General features: G+C 43.1%; 1 protein-coding gene across 1 annotated transcript; it reads right to left on the bottom strand.

The window, feature by feature from the left end:
- Positions 1-3,115: 3,115 nt before the first annotated feature.
- On the bottom strand, positions 3,116-7,248 carry LOC149474300 (transmembrane O-methyltransferase homolog). The gene is made up of 3 exons (XM_089664466.1): positions 6,925-7,248; positions 4,984-5,180; positions 3,116-3,452 (listed from the first exon to the last, which is right to left on the bottom strand). The coding sequence occupies exons 1-3, from the start codon at positions 7,229-7,231 to the stop codon at positions 3,141-3,143; spliced, it is 816 nt and encodes a 271-aa protein (XP_089520592.1). The 5' UTR covers positions 7,232-7,248; the 3' UTR covers positions 3,116-3,140.
- Positions 7,249-15,652: the final 8,404 nt, after the last annotated feature.

Here is a 15,652-nt window from a genome sequence, read left to right on the forward strand (position 1 = left end):
TCTTCAGGTGTGCAGAGAAATCACAAAACAATTCAGTGGCTCCTCTGGGGGTAGTGCTTCACTTGTGATCGGGATATGAACAGGTGCTAAATGTGTAGTTCAGCCCCAGGATTTTGAAAGGTGCCCTTGAGTCAAGCTTTAGAATATTGACAGGGAAATATCTCAGGAGTGTAGCTGGGCAATCTTGTATTCAGAATAATGACATCATCTTGTGCAAGGTTAGTAGACCAGCCCCTGGATATTGACAGTGAAATGGATCAAAAAAGTGTACCGGGGCAAACTTGCACCTAGATTTCAAACAGGTGCCTTGCTGACACCACAGGAAAACACTAGTCTAGGTTCACTCTCTCCTGAATCAATTATTTTGCAACTGTTGCTTCAGGTTGCAATGAAAACACTGAAGCACACACACCTGATATCAAACACAAATTGTATTTGCCATACTTCATATATACACTGTGATTATTTTTAACATAAGCACACTTTTATTGCTATACTGTATAATTACCTTTGGACATGCATACTTTTTCTAGTTCTGTAAAGTTCAAAGGTTCATGTTGACTGGTTAAAAGAGATGCAACCAACAAATGCCTTATTATCTATGTAAACTCTCTGGGCAATCAAATGATAAACAACACATGGGTGCGTATCCATACGCACCAAAAAAGCCCACTATTCTATGTATCCGCCTTTTTTGAGGACTTTATAAAATTGGTAAATTTGGACCGGCCACTATTAAGAACCCATAGAGCAAGGAGGAGCATCTTTATATAACAGAGCACATGTGATCCCTATATCAACACTAAGAGTTTACATTACCACAAACCCATACCACATAAGCAGCACAGAGATAGCATATAAATCCCAAGTCCCTTGCTCATCTTACCTCAAAGGGAAACAAGGATCAAACTGTTGATGTCATAAATCAAAACACCTGCCTCTATAATGTTTGTGTCTACCTCAGTGACCTCAACATGATTATTTCTCTTGCTACAGATATGTATTACAAGTACACCCATCCATGTGGCAATAAACTTACACCACTAATGGACAGACCCCACTCTTCACCAAATCCACCAAAAAATTCTTCGCTGGTTTATGGGATCACTATGTATTGTGAAGACTGTGCAGTCCTCCTTGCCCCACAAAAATTATGTTCAGGGGAAAGAAGTGACCAAATCAACACTCGTCAAACAGTCTGCTTAATTAAATCTGTGTTCCTGTGTCCAGTGGGTGGGAGATGAGGTTGATCTCAGAGGGAGGCACATGCAGCATGGTGTCCTACAGCTGGAAAAAGCCAGACGTGCCAGCACCAGGTGCTTAAGGTTTGGTTGCATTGAAGGGACAATATAATGTCCCTATGCTGGCAGAACTTACGTTAGTGATGGACAGAGGAACTCATGGCTGCAGGACTCAGTAGAAGATGCATTGAACTGCTGAGACAGATAGTTCTGTATGGGCTGTGTTTTGCTTTCTGCACTGCTGTGACTTGTAGTTCTGCAATGTCTGTGCGGATTCTGGACACCTGGGACTTTACTCTACCCTATGCTCTTCTGTCAACTGTTGCCTGTGTGGTCTTGAAGCTGCGGCCTGGGCACGTAGCCTTCCGAGGATCCATGATGAGTTAGTGAAAGACCTCTGCCCTCTGGCCCTCCTTCTCCATGCCACTCTGCCTATACTTACTCTGCTGAAGCTACTGTTGGCTGGTGAGTCCCTGCATTGCTGCCCTGCACCCCTGGACTTTGCTGTACCAGTTTGTGGCCTGCTACTCACTGGGCCCAGATTGTTGCTTTTGACTCTGGACTAACCTCTTTTGTACTTGAGTGCTATTCTGTGCTAAGGACTTCGCCTATGTTGTGCTGGATCCCTGCTGTGTGCCCAGCTTCTTGTGCAAATGAACCCGTTTCCTGCCAGAACTCTGCCAATCCTGCTGTGTGTGTAGACTCTGTGCCTCCTCTCCTCCTCCCTGTACTGGGGTGTTTCTGAGCTGCGGCCAGACCCCACAAACCCCATCCTGGAGACCATACCTCGGCTGTGCCCTGTGTGCTGGATTTAACCCTCCCCTCCTCAGATCTTTGCCCTAAGGTGGACTTGCCCTGTGTGCTGGAGTAACCCTGCTTTGCCTGGAGCCTTTGCCCTGCATGCTGGACTTCACCCTGCTCTGCCCGGACCCTTTGCCCTGTGTGCTGGACTTAACCCTGTTTTGCCCCGAACCCTTTGCCCTGTGTGCTGGACTTAACCCTGTTCTGCCCCGAACCCTTTGCCCTGTGTGCTGGACTTAACCCTGTTTTGCCCCGAACCCTTTGCCCTGTGTGCTGGACTTAACCCTGTTCTGCCCCGAACCCTTTTCCCTGTGTGCTGGACTTAACCCTGTTCTGCCCCGAACCCTTTGTCCTGTGTGCTGGACTTGACCCTGAAAAAGAATATAATATAAACAAGGCGAAAATCATGAGCACAGAAAATGATGTACATTTTCAGCTTGACAGTCACAGAATAGAAGTTGTAAAGCATTTGAAACTCCTGGGTTCTCTCATAAACATGGATGCAACTAGCTGTGAGGAAATATTCTGCCGAATTGCACTTGGTAGCTACACAATGAAGACAAAGAAATTACACTGAAAACAAGGATCAGACTTGTCTATGCTCTCATTTTCTCAGCTATCAATTACGGTTCTGAAAACCGGACACTACGGAAACAAGATACAAAGAAGATCAATTCATTTGAGCTTTGCTGCTGGAGAAGGATTTTATGTGTGCTGTGGACAGCCTGAAGAACATATTGATTTTGGAAGAGATTGAACCAGCTATGTCAATAGAAGCACAAATGATGAAGTTGCAATTGTCATATTTTGGGCACACTGTCAGATGAGAGAGATCGCTGGAAAAGGAAATAATGCTTGGGAAGTTTGAAGGAACCAGGAGAAAAGTGAGACCGACTACTAGGTGGACAGACACATTGATTGCAGTTGTGGGGATCACACTGGAGGATATCACAAGACTATCACAAAGCCAACTTCTTTTTTAGAGCTCTTATTCACCAAGTTGCTAGGATGCAGATGAGAGTTGATTTCACTTCATAATAAAAGGTGAAGACAGAAAATAAAATTTGTGTGCATTTCATAACAATTATATTTTTTTATTCATCTTACTTTTAATTCTTTATGGCTTGACTGCCCATACACAACTTTTAGTAAAGTCTGGCAGCCATTTACCACTGTATAATGTACACTTTTCTCAAGATGTACTACAAAGTCTTTTCTGACCAGGGGACCCATGTTATTTAGAAGTATTAGTGATCCAGGGTAAAAAAGTCCAAGTTCTGTCAAAGCCTTCAATCCTTGAAGGTAGCCATCACTCTGAAAATCCATTAACACTAAGTCTACCTTCTTCAAGTCAAACGTGCTGTGTAAGGTGTGGATTGCATCGACTGGATGTTGACACAACAGTTTAAACTGGAAGACAGAAAAAAAATGCAGTTAAGGACAAAACAAACAAGGATAACCTTTTCGTTGGAGGACTAAAATGGAGGGGGGGGGGGGGGGGAGTAGGAAAAATGCAAAATATTTGTAGTGGTATAATTGTAATTAACCATGATTTACTAAAGGTAAACATCTCAGCACATATAAAGGAACCAAGCCGCTTTGCCAGTGGTCTATTATTTTTCATAGAAGCATGCTTGAGTAAGTCATCCCCATCTGCAAATAAGGTGGTCAGTGCCTCCAATCAGGATAAGGTATTCTCTTCCTGGGAATTAATCATTAATCTAAACAAAGTAATTGGGAGCAGAGGAACTACTGCAACCAGCATATAACATTAATCATAAGTATATAGATGCACACTAGTAAAGAATTAATACAACCTTTATATAAGAAAATATTAATAATAGAAGGAACAAATGGCTCCCGCTGCTATCAACAAAGCCTATGAGAGCAGAAAAAGGGAAGAGGAGACCTGCTCCGCCAGTATGGCGCTTGATTGATAAAGGACTCAGGTAAGTGTTAGGGAAGGGGAGGGAGGTTTACAGGCTGTGCAAGATTTTTTACCTTAGGCTAGGTTCACCTCCTCCAGGTTAGTAGGGGTTTCTTCAGCTGTGGCTGATTGATCCCTATTTGATGGTGTCTGCATAATTTTGGCACCAACACAAATTGGCAGAGCGGCTGCAGTGTAGAGAGCCATAACTCTATTCTGAGAGTGCAGGAATATAGCAAAAGCTATACTATCAGCACTCAGTAACCCACAAATCCAGGAGGTGGCATACACCTCCTTGCACTTAACTCCTTGTATGCCAGCAGACTTTAAATGCTTATTATTTCCTGGAGTTCCTCTTTAAAGTCCATTTAAAACTAGCCTACTCTGCTCCACATGGTGACAGCATTGATGTGTGATTTCACTGCAGAAAAAAAGAGTTGTCACTCTTTTGAAAGAGTTGAAAAATCTACTTGCAGGATCAACAAGTAATAAAACAATGTTACAGGAGGGGACTAATGCTATTGACAGACTCTGAATCATATATGGGTTTTTTTTTGGCTATTGATAGAATTCTTTCAATATTGGGGCTTTGTGTTTATTTCCAGCTTGGGGTATGCATGGAGTTTGTATGCTTTCTGTTTGCATGAGTTTCCTCCTGAAAACCTACTGGCAAATTGAAATTTGATTATCTGACTCCCCTGGCTGTAGGCTTCCTACTCAATCATGGCTACTCCTAAAACTCTATAGAGAAAATTCTGGGCCTTCAGCTAGCCAGTTCTACAGAACCTAACAACTGATATGGAAATAGTGCTGAACCTATCAGGCAAGGATTTTACATGCATGGTGCATTGCTTTATACATTGAGAATGTACAGTTTTCTATATCCATATACTGATAAAACTCAACATTAAAAATTGGTTGGCAATGCCAGGATAGTGCATGGCATGTACAGAGCTACCAAGGTAGATGCCTGTAACTATGTTACTATATAGTATGATTTTAAACAATATTTACCTGGTTATTTTTGAATCCAGAAACTAAGATCATTTCCTCTGCTGATTCTGCCATGCTGTCATCTTCCTCCACAGCATACAACTTTCCATCTGGAGGCAGTAAGGAAAGCACCCTTATGGCTGAATAACCACACTGTGTGCCGAGCACAAGAACAGTTAGAGGGGAAGACTGCTTCAATTCATCTGTTAGGAAAATGTCTGGAAAAAACATTGAGAGAAATTAATCAAAGTGCACCTGTCATCTGGGCTGCCATTTTATAAATATATTTTATAATCAGATTTAAAATCAGTTAACCAGAAATTTCAGGAAGTTGTGACAGCAATACGTTATGGCCAATTCAGCGGACATAACACCTGCTCCAACAATGTATAGGTAAAGTAGTCTTACTGGGCATAAGTAGATTTTGAAGTAAGAGGGTAAACTTTCCACTCTGAGAGTTTGTAGCTTTTTAGGGGTGAAATATTGTTAAACTGAAGCGGTACTTTGCCCATGTATGTCAAAGAAACAGGTACATTCACCTTCCACAGCACTTGCCTTCCCTTTGCTCTGTTCAGCAACTGGGAGTTAAGAGAGAGAGAGAGCCCAATGTAAGCCACAGGTCACAACTTACACATGATTAAGGACTATCCTCCTGCTCCCAATGTGACAGCACTGAGCTATGTGCCAGCACTGTCACTTGGGAAGAAAGGAAGTGATTCCTACACCTAGAAAGTACTGGGTATATCACTTTGCTCCCAAAGGAAACCATAAATAACACACTGCAGCTTTTTCTAGGACAGATTTTATCTAAATTGTGGCTGTGGGACAATAAGAACTTAATGGTCACACATGCTACATCCTCCTGTAGCACTACCCCTTAGGAGTCGCTGAGTTGTTCGGTCCCCTATAGTCCTGCACAGCCAGGCAACATGCATTTTCTTCCATACTTGCACACTGGAGATGGTAAACAGTCCTTGAGATTGGTTTTATGCTTTATCAAGGGATATTGAACTTGGATAGGATTGTGGGGTGTATGGGATGCCCAAAGAAACTGTAAACATGAAGACAAACGCCTTAGCAACTATGTACAAGTCCATAGACAACAAAGTCGTATCTTGAAGAGCCCTTCAGCCCTCCTGATGTACCACCTCCAGCTGCCTGAGGGATTCCCTGGGCAAGGGGACCCAGAAGCTGCCACTTTAGTAAAGCAGTCCCAAATGAGGAGTTAGTTGGGTTTCCCAGTTGACTGCCCTCTCCCCTTATTTGGCCCAGGGTGTATAGGATTACTCACTCTTCTCCAGTGAGCTTGATGGGTTGGTGACTGCCTTCAGGCCTTATGCTGCTCCACAGGTGGTCTTCTCTCAGGGGATGGTGAGGCTGCAAGATCCTCCTTTCCAGCTCCTACCTGCAGGTAGGCTCCTCCATGGACACCCTTTCCACTCTAGCCTTCACTCCATCTTCCACCCAACTCTGACCACTTCCTGATCAGGCTCTCTCATACTTATGCTGTCCTGACCCCATGCCAAGCCTCCTGCTTGGGGATTGGTTAGAGTCCCTTGAGTATGCAGATCAACCCCTCCTCACCCTTACCGCTTCTAGAAACTTCTCAAGCTTCTAGAGCAGGACGAGGTATCAGGGAACTGACCTGCAGAACCCTCAGAACTGACCTAAAGTTAACCTGGCTGACTCATCCCTGGCTGCTATCCAGCCTCTAACTAAGAAAAAACCTAGCTAGCTCCCCCAGGCTACACTTTGAAATTACAACTGTGTACTGCAAAAGGCATAACCAAACAGTCCAATAACTTTTTATCCAATTAAATAAGCCCTCACACTCATAACTGTAGGACATTTAAATAATATTGTACAACTAGATTGTAAAGTATATGACTGGATTTAGTAGAAGATGGTAGATGAGGTGGGTTTCCAACAAACGTCTGCCAATGTGCAAGATGTCACACATACCTTGGTCTGAAGTGAAAAGCACTTTTTTTATCACGCTGTTTTTTTCGGCATATTCCCTGAAGGTCTGCAGTACACTGTTTGGCTTTCCATGGGTAGATTCCGTAAGCACATATCTACGTAGGGCTTGCTGTGTTTTCTCATCTATGATCCATTTGCACCGTGGCTGACTTCGGTATCTGTAGAACACCCAAGCAGCTCCAGCACAAAAGGGCACCACAATGCCAGCGGTGAGGATGGAGAAGGAGGAGTCCATAGAGACAGTCAGGTACAGCAGGCTGGCAAGTATAATATATACAATGCTGATCATATGTATGAAATTAAGGCTGTGCATGTGATAAAAAAAATGTACACATAATTCCACTTTTAAGCCACATTCAAAGTGACAAATATCAATTATGTGCAAAATAAAAAGATATATATATGTTATAGTCTGTCATTAGCAGTAACACAGTTTTTGTTGAGTATTGTAACATGGCATAGTATTGCTTGCATAGTATTGTAGTTTTATGACCTGATGACCCTATCAGTAGACCCTTTATTTTCCCTCCTTCTGTCACAGGCCAAGCTGTCTAGCAAAAGTGACAGCTACAGTTAAAACAAAGTCCCAGCCTCAGCTGTTAAATGGACAGAGAAGCTGTCAAACAGTTAGCATTTACTACAGCGGATTGGATGAAAGCACAGCTGCCTGTAGTTCATGCAGAGGATGGCAATGCTCTTGCAGAGTTGGTAGATGCCCTTTTTTTCCTAGCTGTGTCATTGGACAGTGCACATCACAGAAAAAAACACAGAGCCAATAAAAGTGGATCTGTACTATCCATGTGATAGCTGTGGCCAATGACTAAGGCAATCAGATTTTCACAATGATATCTGAAGACACCCTGCTGACCATGCCTACATATAACCACACCCACAAAGCCACACCCCATTACCATATTTAAACTGTATAAACAATATGTACATGTTAACAATACCCATTACTGTAATCTGCCTGGTTTAACAGTTATAAAGTCAGTTGACTGTGACAAAATGTGACTGATTATAAAAGACCTGGGGCCCCCTGGGTTAGAACACAAAAACAAGATTTTTGGTGTAAGTAGCACACCGTGACCAACAGTGGGCATAGACAGACTGCACTTAAAGGGTAAGTTCACCTTTTGCACAAAAATAATAATTGCACATTTTTTTGCTGGTGTAAATTACTGGTGCCATATAGGTCTCCTGCAGATCTGTCAGTATATCTGCTTGTCCGTACGGGATATACTGACAGGAAGATTCAATGAACTACCAGAGCACTCCACAGCGATGTGGTAGTTCATTGAAAACTACAAGTTGACATCTGCTAAGCATGTGGGAACTTGTAGTGCATTCATACACGGAACTCTGTCAATGAATGACACAACCGCGTGAGCCCCGCATGACCGTGCTGTTTTCAAATCTGATATATTATGGGGGGAACTTCTCCCCGTACTTCTGTCAAAGGGAGGGGGGGGGGGGCGGTGGCTGCAGCATTGGGAACATGCTACATGTTTCACCCTAAAATCGTGTGGAACATGTAATGTTCAAAAAGGTGAACTTATCCTTTAACAGTGGAAAAGTCTTAAGGGGGAGGATAGAAAAAAAAAGAAAGATACAGAACCACAACCCTTGCATTCACAAAATACTGCTTATTACTGTGCCATAAAATGACAGTCTCAGAGACACATATAAACCTTGGGACAAAGGGTCATTTTAAAAAATTATAATTAACTATATTAAAACCAGCTCCTCAACCACCTATAAAAATTCTACACATGGCAGCACACAGTGCTGTTCACACTGAAGCATTAGCGTAGTGGCAAAATTGACGCCTCATGTGGAGTCAGGAGGAGTTAAAGCCTCCCATTCAAGTTTATGGTGATGCTCCTCAAACACCTGGCAGGCGTTTGCGGGGTGTTAATACCATTAAACTTCATTGTAGGCATTTGTGGTAAAGTTTTAACGCTTGGCAAATGCCTATCAAACGCCTCACAAACGCTCATAGGGCATTTGGGAAGCGTTTGAGGAGCGTTAAAAATGCTTCTCAAACGCCTGTCAAACGCTATAGGGGTGTTTGGCAAATGTTAGAAATTAGTCAAGTGTGAACGAGCCCTACGTAACATACAATCCAATATATATAGTGCAGCAAGAGATATAAAAGGAGAGCGAGATAGAAGGGGTGAAATAAGGGGGGGTGGGAACACAGACATGGAGGGGGAGAGATGGAGACAGAGGGTTAAAAAGACGGGGGGGGAGAGTAAGATTTAGAGAGGGAAGGGTGATAGAAACGCAGTCCAGATGCCTTCCAGATGCGTTTCTGCATGCGTATTTTTGGTGCATTCCGGTGCATTTTTAATGCATTTTGGACGCGTTCCAGTGTGTTTTTGGTGCGTTCCAGTGAGTTTTTGATGCGTTTGACCGCGTTCCAGTACAGTTCTGTGCAGGAAAAATGCAGCCTGTTCTACTTTTTTTTCTGCATCCGGAACACACAGGAACTGCAAGCACTGATGTGAACTATGACATTGACAACCATATAACCTACTTTCTGTGCATTTTGGATGCAGAGAAAAGCAACTAAAATGCATGTAGTGTGAACTGGCCCTTAGTGAACTGGCCCTTAACTTGTTGCCGACCGCAGATAGCCGAATGACGGTTGCACTGCGGCCGGCCAGTTCTGAGTGGACGTCATATGACGTCCCCCCAGAACGTGCTCTCCTGCGCGCCCCAGGGGGCGCGCACCCGGCGATCTCCGTGATCGCTGTGTCCTACGGACACAGCTGATCACGTGATGTGGTAAAAGGCCAATCACAGCGGCCTTTTACCACCTGATCAGCGGTGTCCAATGACACGCTGATCAGAGGGAAATGCAAGTGCCGGTTCTCGGCTGCACTTTCCTCACGCTGTCAGATCGTGAGGAAAGTACTGCCAAGAACCGGCAGTTGTCAGAGCGGGGATCGGCACCGATCATCAGGGCACTGATGATCAGTGCCCTGATGATTGGTGCCCAGCAGTGCCACCCGCAAGTTCCGCCCACCTGTGCCCTGCAGTGCGCCCACTAGCTCCGCCCACCTTTGCCCAGTAGTGCACCCACCTGTGCCCAGCAGTGCACCCACCTGTGCCACTCTGCAATTTCACACACCTGTGCCCAGAAGTGCCACCTACCTGTGCCCAGCAGTGCCACCCACCTGTGCCCACCAGTGCCACCCACCTGTGCCCACCCACCAGTGCTGCCCACCAGTGCCACCCACCAGTGCAGCCCAGCAGTGCTGCCAGTCAGTGCCACCAGTCAGTGCCCAGCGGTTGTGCCAGTCAGTGCCACCAGTCAGTGCCCAGCAGTGATGCCAGTCAGTGCCGTCTATCAGTACCCATCATTAGTGTTACCTATCAGTGCCGCCTATCAGTGCTGCATATTAGTGCCGCCTATCCGTGACACCTCATTAGTGCTGTCTATCAGTGCCGGCTATCCGTGCCACCTCATTAGTACTGCCTATCAGTGCCCTTTAGTGCTGCCTATCAGTGCCCATCAGTGTCGCCTATCAGTGCCCATCAGTGCTGCCTCATCAATGCACATCAGTGAAGGAGAAAAATTACCTGTTTGAAAAATTTTATAATAGAAACAAAGAAACTTTTTTTTTTTTTCAAATTTTTGGCAATTTTTTATTTATAGCGCAAAAAGTAAAGCGCCCAGTGGCGATTAAATACCACCAAAAGAAAGCTCTATTTGTGAGAAAAAAATGATCAAAATTTCATATAGGTACAATGTTGCCTGACCGCGCAATTGTCAATCAAAGTGCGGTAGCGCTGAAAGCTGAAAATTGGCCTAGTAAATAAGGGGGTATAAGTGCCTGGTAGGCAAGTGGTTAAGGAGAAGATAGTGCCATGATGTATTGTTACCCACAGGAACCAATCAGATTGCATTCATCAACTCAGAGAAGTCAGAACAGTGAAAGATTAGTGTTGTTTAGTTGCTATGGGTTACTGCATGTTCTCCTCACCCCAATCACTAAGCCCTGTTACTCCATTTTCAAGCCTCCATGCCTGTGATGCTGTGATGGATTTCCTGTCTGCAAGGGCCATATACATTATATGGCCTAATAGATTTGAGGCACCTATTACTGAGGACAGCTGGATTAATTCGCACATACAGTATGTTCTAAGTGGATGGTAGTTTTGTGAGCAATAAAACAATTACATATCACACTTTGTCTGAATGTCCCTCTAAATAAGGCCCTGCCAACCAGTGTACACGTTCCCAATCCTTGACTCCAGTGATTAACACCCAGCTTCACAATTGATGGAGAGTGGAAGTGTCTAGAGAGGAGGGCTGTTGTCTTGGTATCCAGGATGTCAGTGTGATACATGGTGTCAATGGTGTGTGGGTGGGATTTTCTGGTTCACAAAGGGGAAATACAGGAGGATCTGTTATCTGATGATAGGGCTGTACAGTGGGGCCAGGAAAGCTTTTCAAATGGGGCACAGACTCCTCATATTGGGGAATGTAACTGGAAACCAATAACATCTGGTCACCTGACCAATCATAACTGGAAGCAAAGCTGAGTTCAAAGGTCAGTAGTAAGTGACGCGCAGTTCACAGGTCAGTAGTAAATGATGCAGAGTTCAGAGCTCCTGATGATCGCAGAGATACCACATGTGTGTATGTTAGTTGTTGTTTGTACCCGTAATACGGCCCAGAAACAATAGTGTGCAATTTGCTTTTTTTTTTTTTATTGTGCCACTCACACTAATTTAAAAATTAAAAAAAAATCCTGACCAAAAAAAAAAAAAAAACCTGACTCTGACCTTGACCCAAACACTAACCCTGGCACAGAACTAGGTCAAACCTTGATCTAGGTATTTTTGTTTATTTTTTTATTTTATTTATTTGTTTTTTTATACATACTTTTTTTTTCCTCTCTCTGAAAGGACAGAGAGAGAGATACAATGTATCTCTCTCCTCCATTCAGAGAGAGGTACAATGTATCTCTCTCCTCCATTCAGAGAGAGGTACAATGTATCTCTCTCCTCCATCCAGAGAGAGAAAAAAGAGGCGGGGGGGGGGTGCTTCACAGTAACTGATCACTGTGATAGTCAATCAGAGGCTATCACAGCGATTAAGTGACCTGGTATTAGGAGTTCCTGGTTCCGATTGTTAGGATAGGACCGGAGGCTCTCAGTGACACCCTGATCTTTGTGCTGGGAGCATGCCATGTGGTGCGCTCCCAGCACAAAGACAGGTATGCAAATTAGCGGCCCCATGGAAAAAAGCCCAGTTCTGTCAGGCTGCTAATTTGCATACGATCGGCGTCAAGGAGTTAAGGAACAGTTCGAAAGTACTTCAAAATTCTAGTTTGCTTTAACATTTGATTTTGGAATGAATGTAACTTTCCAAACAAAAAACACATACACTAAATAATATACACTGGTTTGGGTTCTTTTCATCAAAGAAATGTAGCAGAATACAGTTTGGCCTTAATTTATAAAAAAATATTATTTATTTGCAAAATTTTATAACAGAAGCTAAGAAACTTTTTTTATTTAACAAAAAAATTCAAACCCAGTGGTGATTAAATACCACGAAAGAAAGCTCCTTTTTGGGTGAAAGATTATAAAAATTTAATATGGGGTACAATGTTGCATGACTGCGCAACTGTCATTCAAAATGTGACAGCACTGAAAGCTGAAAATTGGCCTGGGCAGGAAGGGGATGAAAGTGCCCAGTATTGAAGTGGTTAGTAACATTTCATTAAAATAAGGCTTCTGTAGCAATTGTATATGCTATTTTTTATTTGTTATATATTTTTCTACGAAAGGGGAGTTACCCTTTCAAAAGTATAGAAGCCAAAGCACAAACATGCTAGTAAACCAACAAACAGTTTTAGTCCTCATGCACACTGGACATTTTTACAGCTGCTGTTTTTGGCTTTTGGTGTTGTTTTCTACAACCAGAAAACTCCCCAGCATGTTATCCTATGTGTCCATGCACACAGGCTTTAACCGCTTTCCCACCACCCTATAGCAGAAATAGTGCTACAGGGCGGTAGGGGTAAGCAAAATCATGTATACAGTATATACGTGATATTGTATTTCCGGGTAGGGGGAGTGCACAAGCTGCGTGCACGCCCTACCTGCGCCGCTATTTGCGACCGGGTCCCGGCAGGTGATTACTCACCAGCACCTGGTGATTACGTAGATTCTCCGACGGGGGGAGAAAACTGCATGTAAACAATACAGTTCTCTCCAGTCAGCTCCTGCACACTGCTTTGTATGGCTCTGCATAGCAGAGCCATACAAAGCAGTGTGCTTACAGTGAAAAGCACAGACACAGTACACAGTTAACCCTTTGATCACCCCTCCTGTTAACCCCATCCTGCCCAGCGCCATTAGTACCGTGTCAGCGCTTTTTATTAGCACTGATCACTGTATTGGTCTCACTGCGGATGTCAGTGACACCAAGTCAGTTCCCCCCAGAGTCAGAATGCCTGCCGCAGTCCTGCTACAAGTTGCTGATCTCCACCATTACTAGTAAAAAAAATAAATTCAAGTATATTTACTGCCATTTGTAAACGCTATAACATTCACATAAACCAATTAATTTACACGTATTGGGATTATTTTTTAGAAAAGACATGTAGTAAAATACATTTTGGCCTAAATTTATGACGAAATTTGATTTTTTACATTTTTAACTGGACATGTTTAACTCCTTGGAGCCAGCACCTCCTGGTCCTTTAAGGGTTTCAGAAGCTGGGGGGCAGGGTGGGATTTTAGGGCCATATGACCGTCGTGATTCGCTGTCACGGCGGTCACATGATCGAGAAAGGTCCTGATCGCAAGAGGAGATCGGGACCTTTCCGTGAGTACCAGACATGTGTGCTGGGAGCGCACAGGGCGCGCGCGTTCTCAGCACATGTTTTTCTTAATTGCATGCAAATGTGCGGCTACTCGGCATCAATGCCCAGACTCTGGGAGGCCGCACATTTACGTGCGGCCGGCGCCAAGAGGTTAAAGCAAAAAGTCAAAAATATTGGGGTTTTTTTCTCATTGTCGGTCTTTTTTTTTATAGCGCAGAAAATAAAAAAACGTACAGGAGATCAAATACCACCAAAAGAAAGCTCAATTTGTGGGAAAAAAAGACGTAAATTTCATTTGGGTGCAGCGTTGCATGACCGTGCAATTGTAAGTTAAAGTAACACAGCACGGTAATGCAAAAAATGGCCTGATCAGGAAGGGGGGGGGGGGGAATCCTCTGGAGGGCAACTGTTTTTTGGCAGGTGCATTTTTTTGGCTGTAAAAATGCTCTAATGACGGTAAACACAGTAAAATGCAGGAAAATGTGGCTAAACGCTAATGCAAGAATGCTAAAAAAACAGGGAGAAACTCACGTTTTTAACGTGACTTTACACAGCTAATGCATTATTAAAGCGCCCAGTGTGCATGAGGACTTAAGAGGAAAGGTCAACTACAGAAGCCTACATAGTTCTGTCATCAATAAAGTTTACTAACAAAATCTCCTGCTTCAGTCTGTCGAGTGACTTACTGAGTTTCTGTGGTTAAAGAGTGCAGTGTAGTCCTTGGTCTAAGATAACATTTGGATTGTTTTCCTGCTTTCTCCTCTATAGCAATGAGTACACACCCATATCTGAACATGGGTGTGATTATGAAGAATGTTCCAGAAAAAATCTATTATGAAAAGATTTTGAATGTCTCCCTTACCAAGCTGGAGAATTGTGTAGCCTTTGCTCAGGAGACGGCTGTGTCTTACAAGCAGGAAGTGTCCTAGTAAATATATAACATACCAGAACAGTATATTCCAGGTAGGAGCTATGTGTAGGAGGGGCGTGCCGCTCATGTAAGTGGAATGGGAGATCTAACAACGAATTCTACTTTTCTCTGCCATAAACAAACTTAGGATCAAGATGATGCCTGCTAATATCCTAATAAAACAAAAAAAAACAAAAAAAATTAAAAAAAACGAAAAACACACAACAAAATTCACTAATGATAATCCAATAGCTGGTTACCCATGTAAACTTTATGTTTTAAGTACAGAGTATGCAAAAATTTTAAAATGTATTTTTACTATTTATTTTTTTAATCAGGAAGGGAAATGCAAATTGACACAGTGCTGCTTCTCAAGTCAGAATGCCTATAGAAGTCCAATTACTGGGAAAAAAAATTAGACAAAGATAAATCATTTCAGAACTTTTTCCACCTTTAATGTAACCTATAAACTGTACAACTCCGTTAAACAACAAACTGAAATCTTTTAGGTGGAGGGAAGTAAACATAAAAATACATACACATAAAATAATAAACATAAAATAATAAACATAGAAATAACGAAAATAATATGGTTGCATAAGTGTGCACACCCTTAAACTAATAATTTGTTGAAGCACCTTTTGATTTTATTACAGCACTCAGCATGGAGTCTATCAGCATGGCACATCTTGACTTGGCAATATTTGTCCACTCTTCCTTGCAAAAACACTCCAAATCTGTCAGATTGTGAGGACATCTCCTGTGCACAGACCTCTTCAGATCACCCCACAGATTTTAGAATTGATTCAGGTCCGGGCACTGGCTGGGTCATTCCAAAACTTTAATCTTCTTCTGGTGAAGCCGTTCTTTTGTTGATTTGGATGTATGCGTTGGGTCGTTGTCATACTGAAAGATGAAGTTCCTCTTCATGTTCAGCTTTCCAGCACAAGCC

Source organism: Staurois parvus, unplaced genomic scaffold, assembly GCF_062004578.1.
Source record: "Staurois parvus isolate SC_StPar_1 unplaced genomic scaffold, SC_StPar_1.0 ptg000006l, whole genome shotgun sequence".
NCBI lineage: Eukaryota > Metazoa > Chordata > Amphibia > Anura > Ranidae > Staurois > Staurois parvus.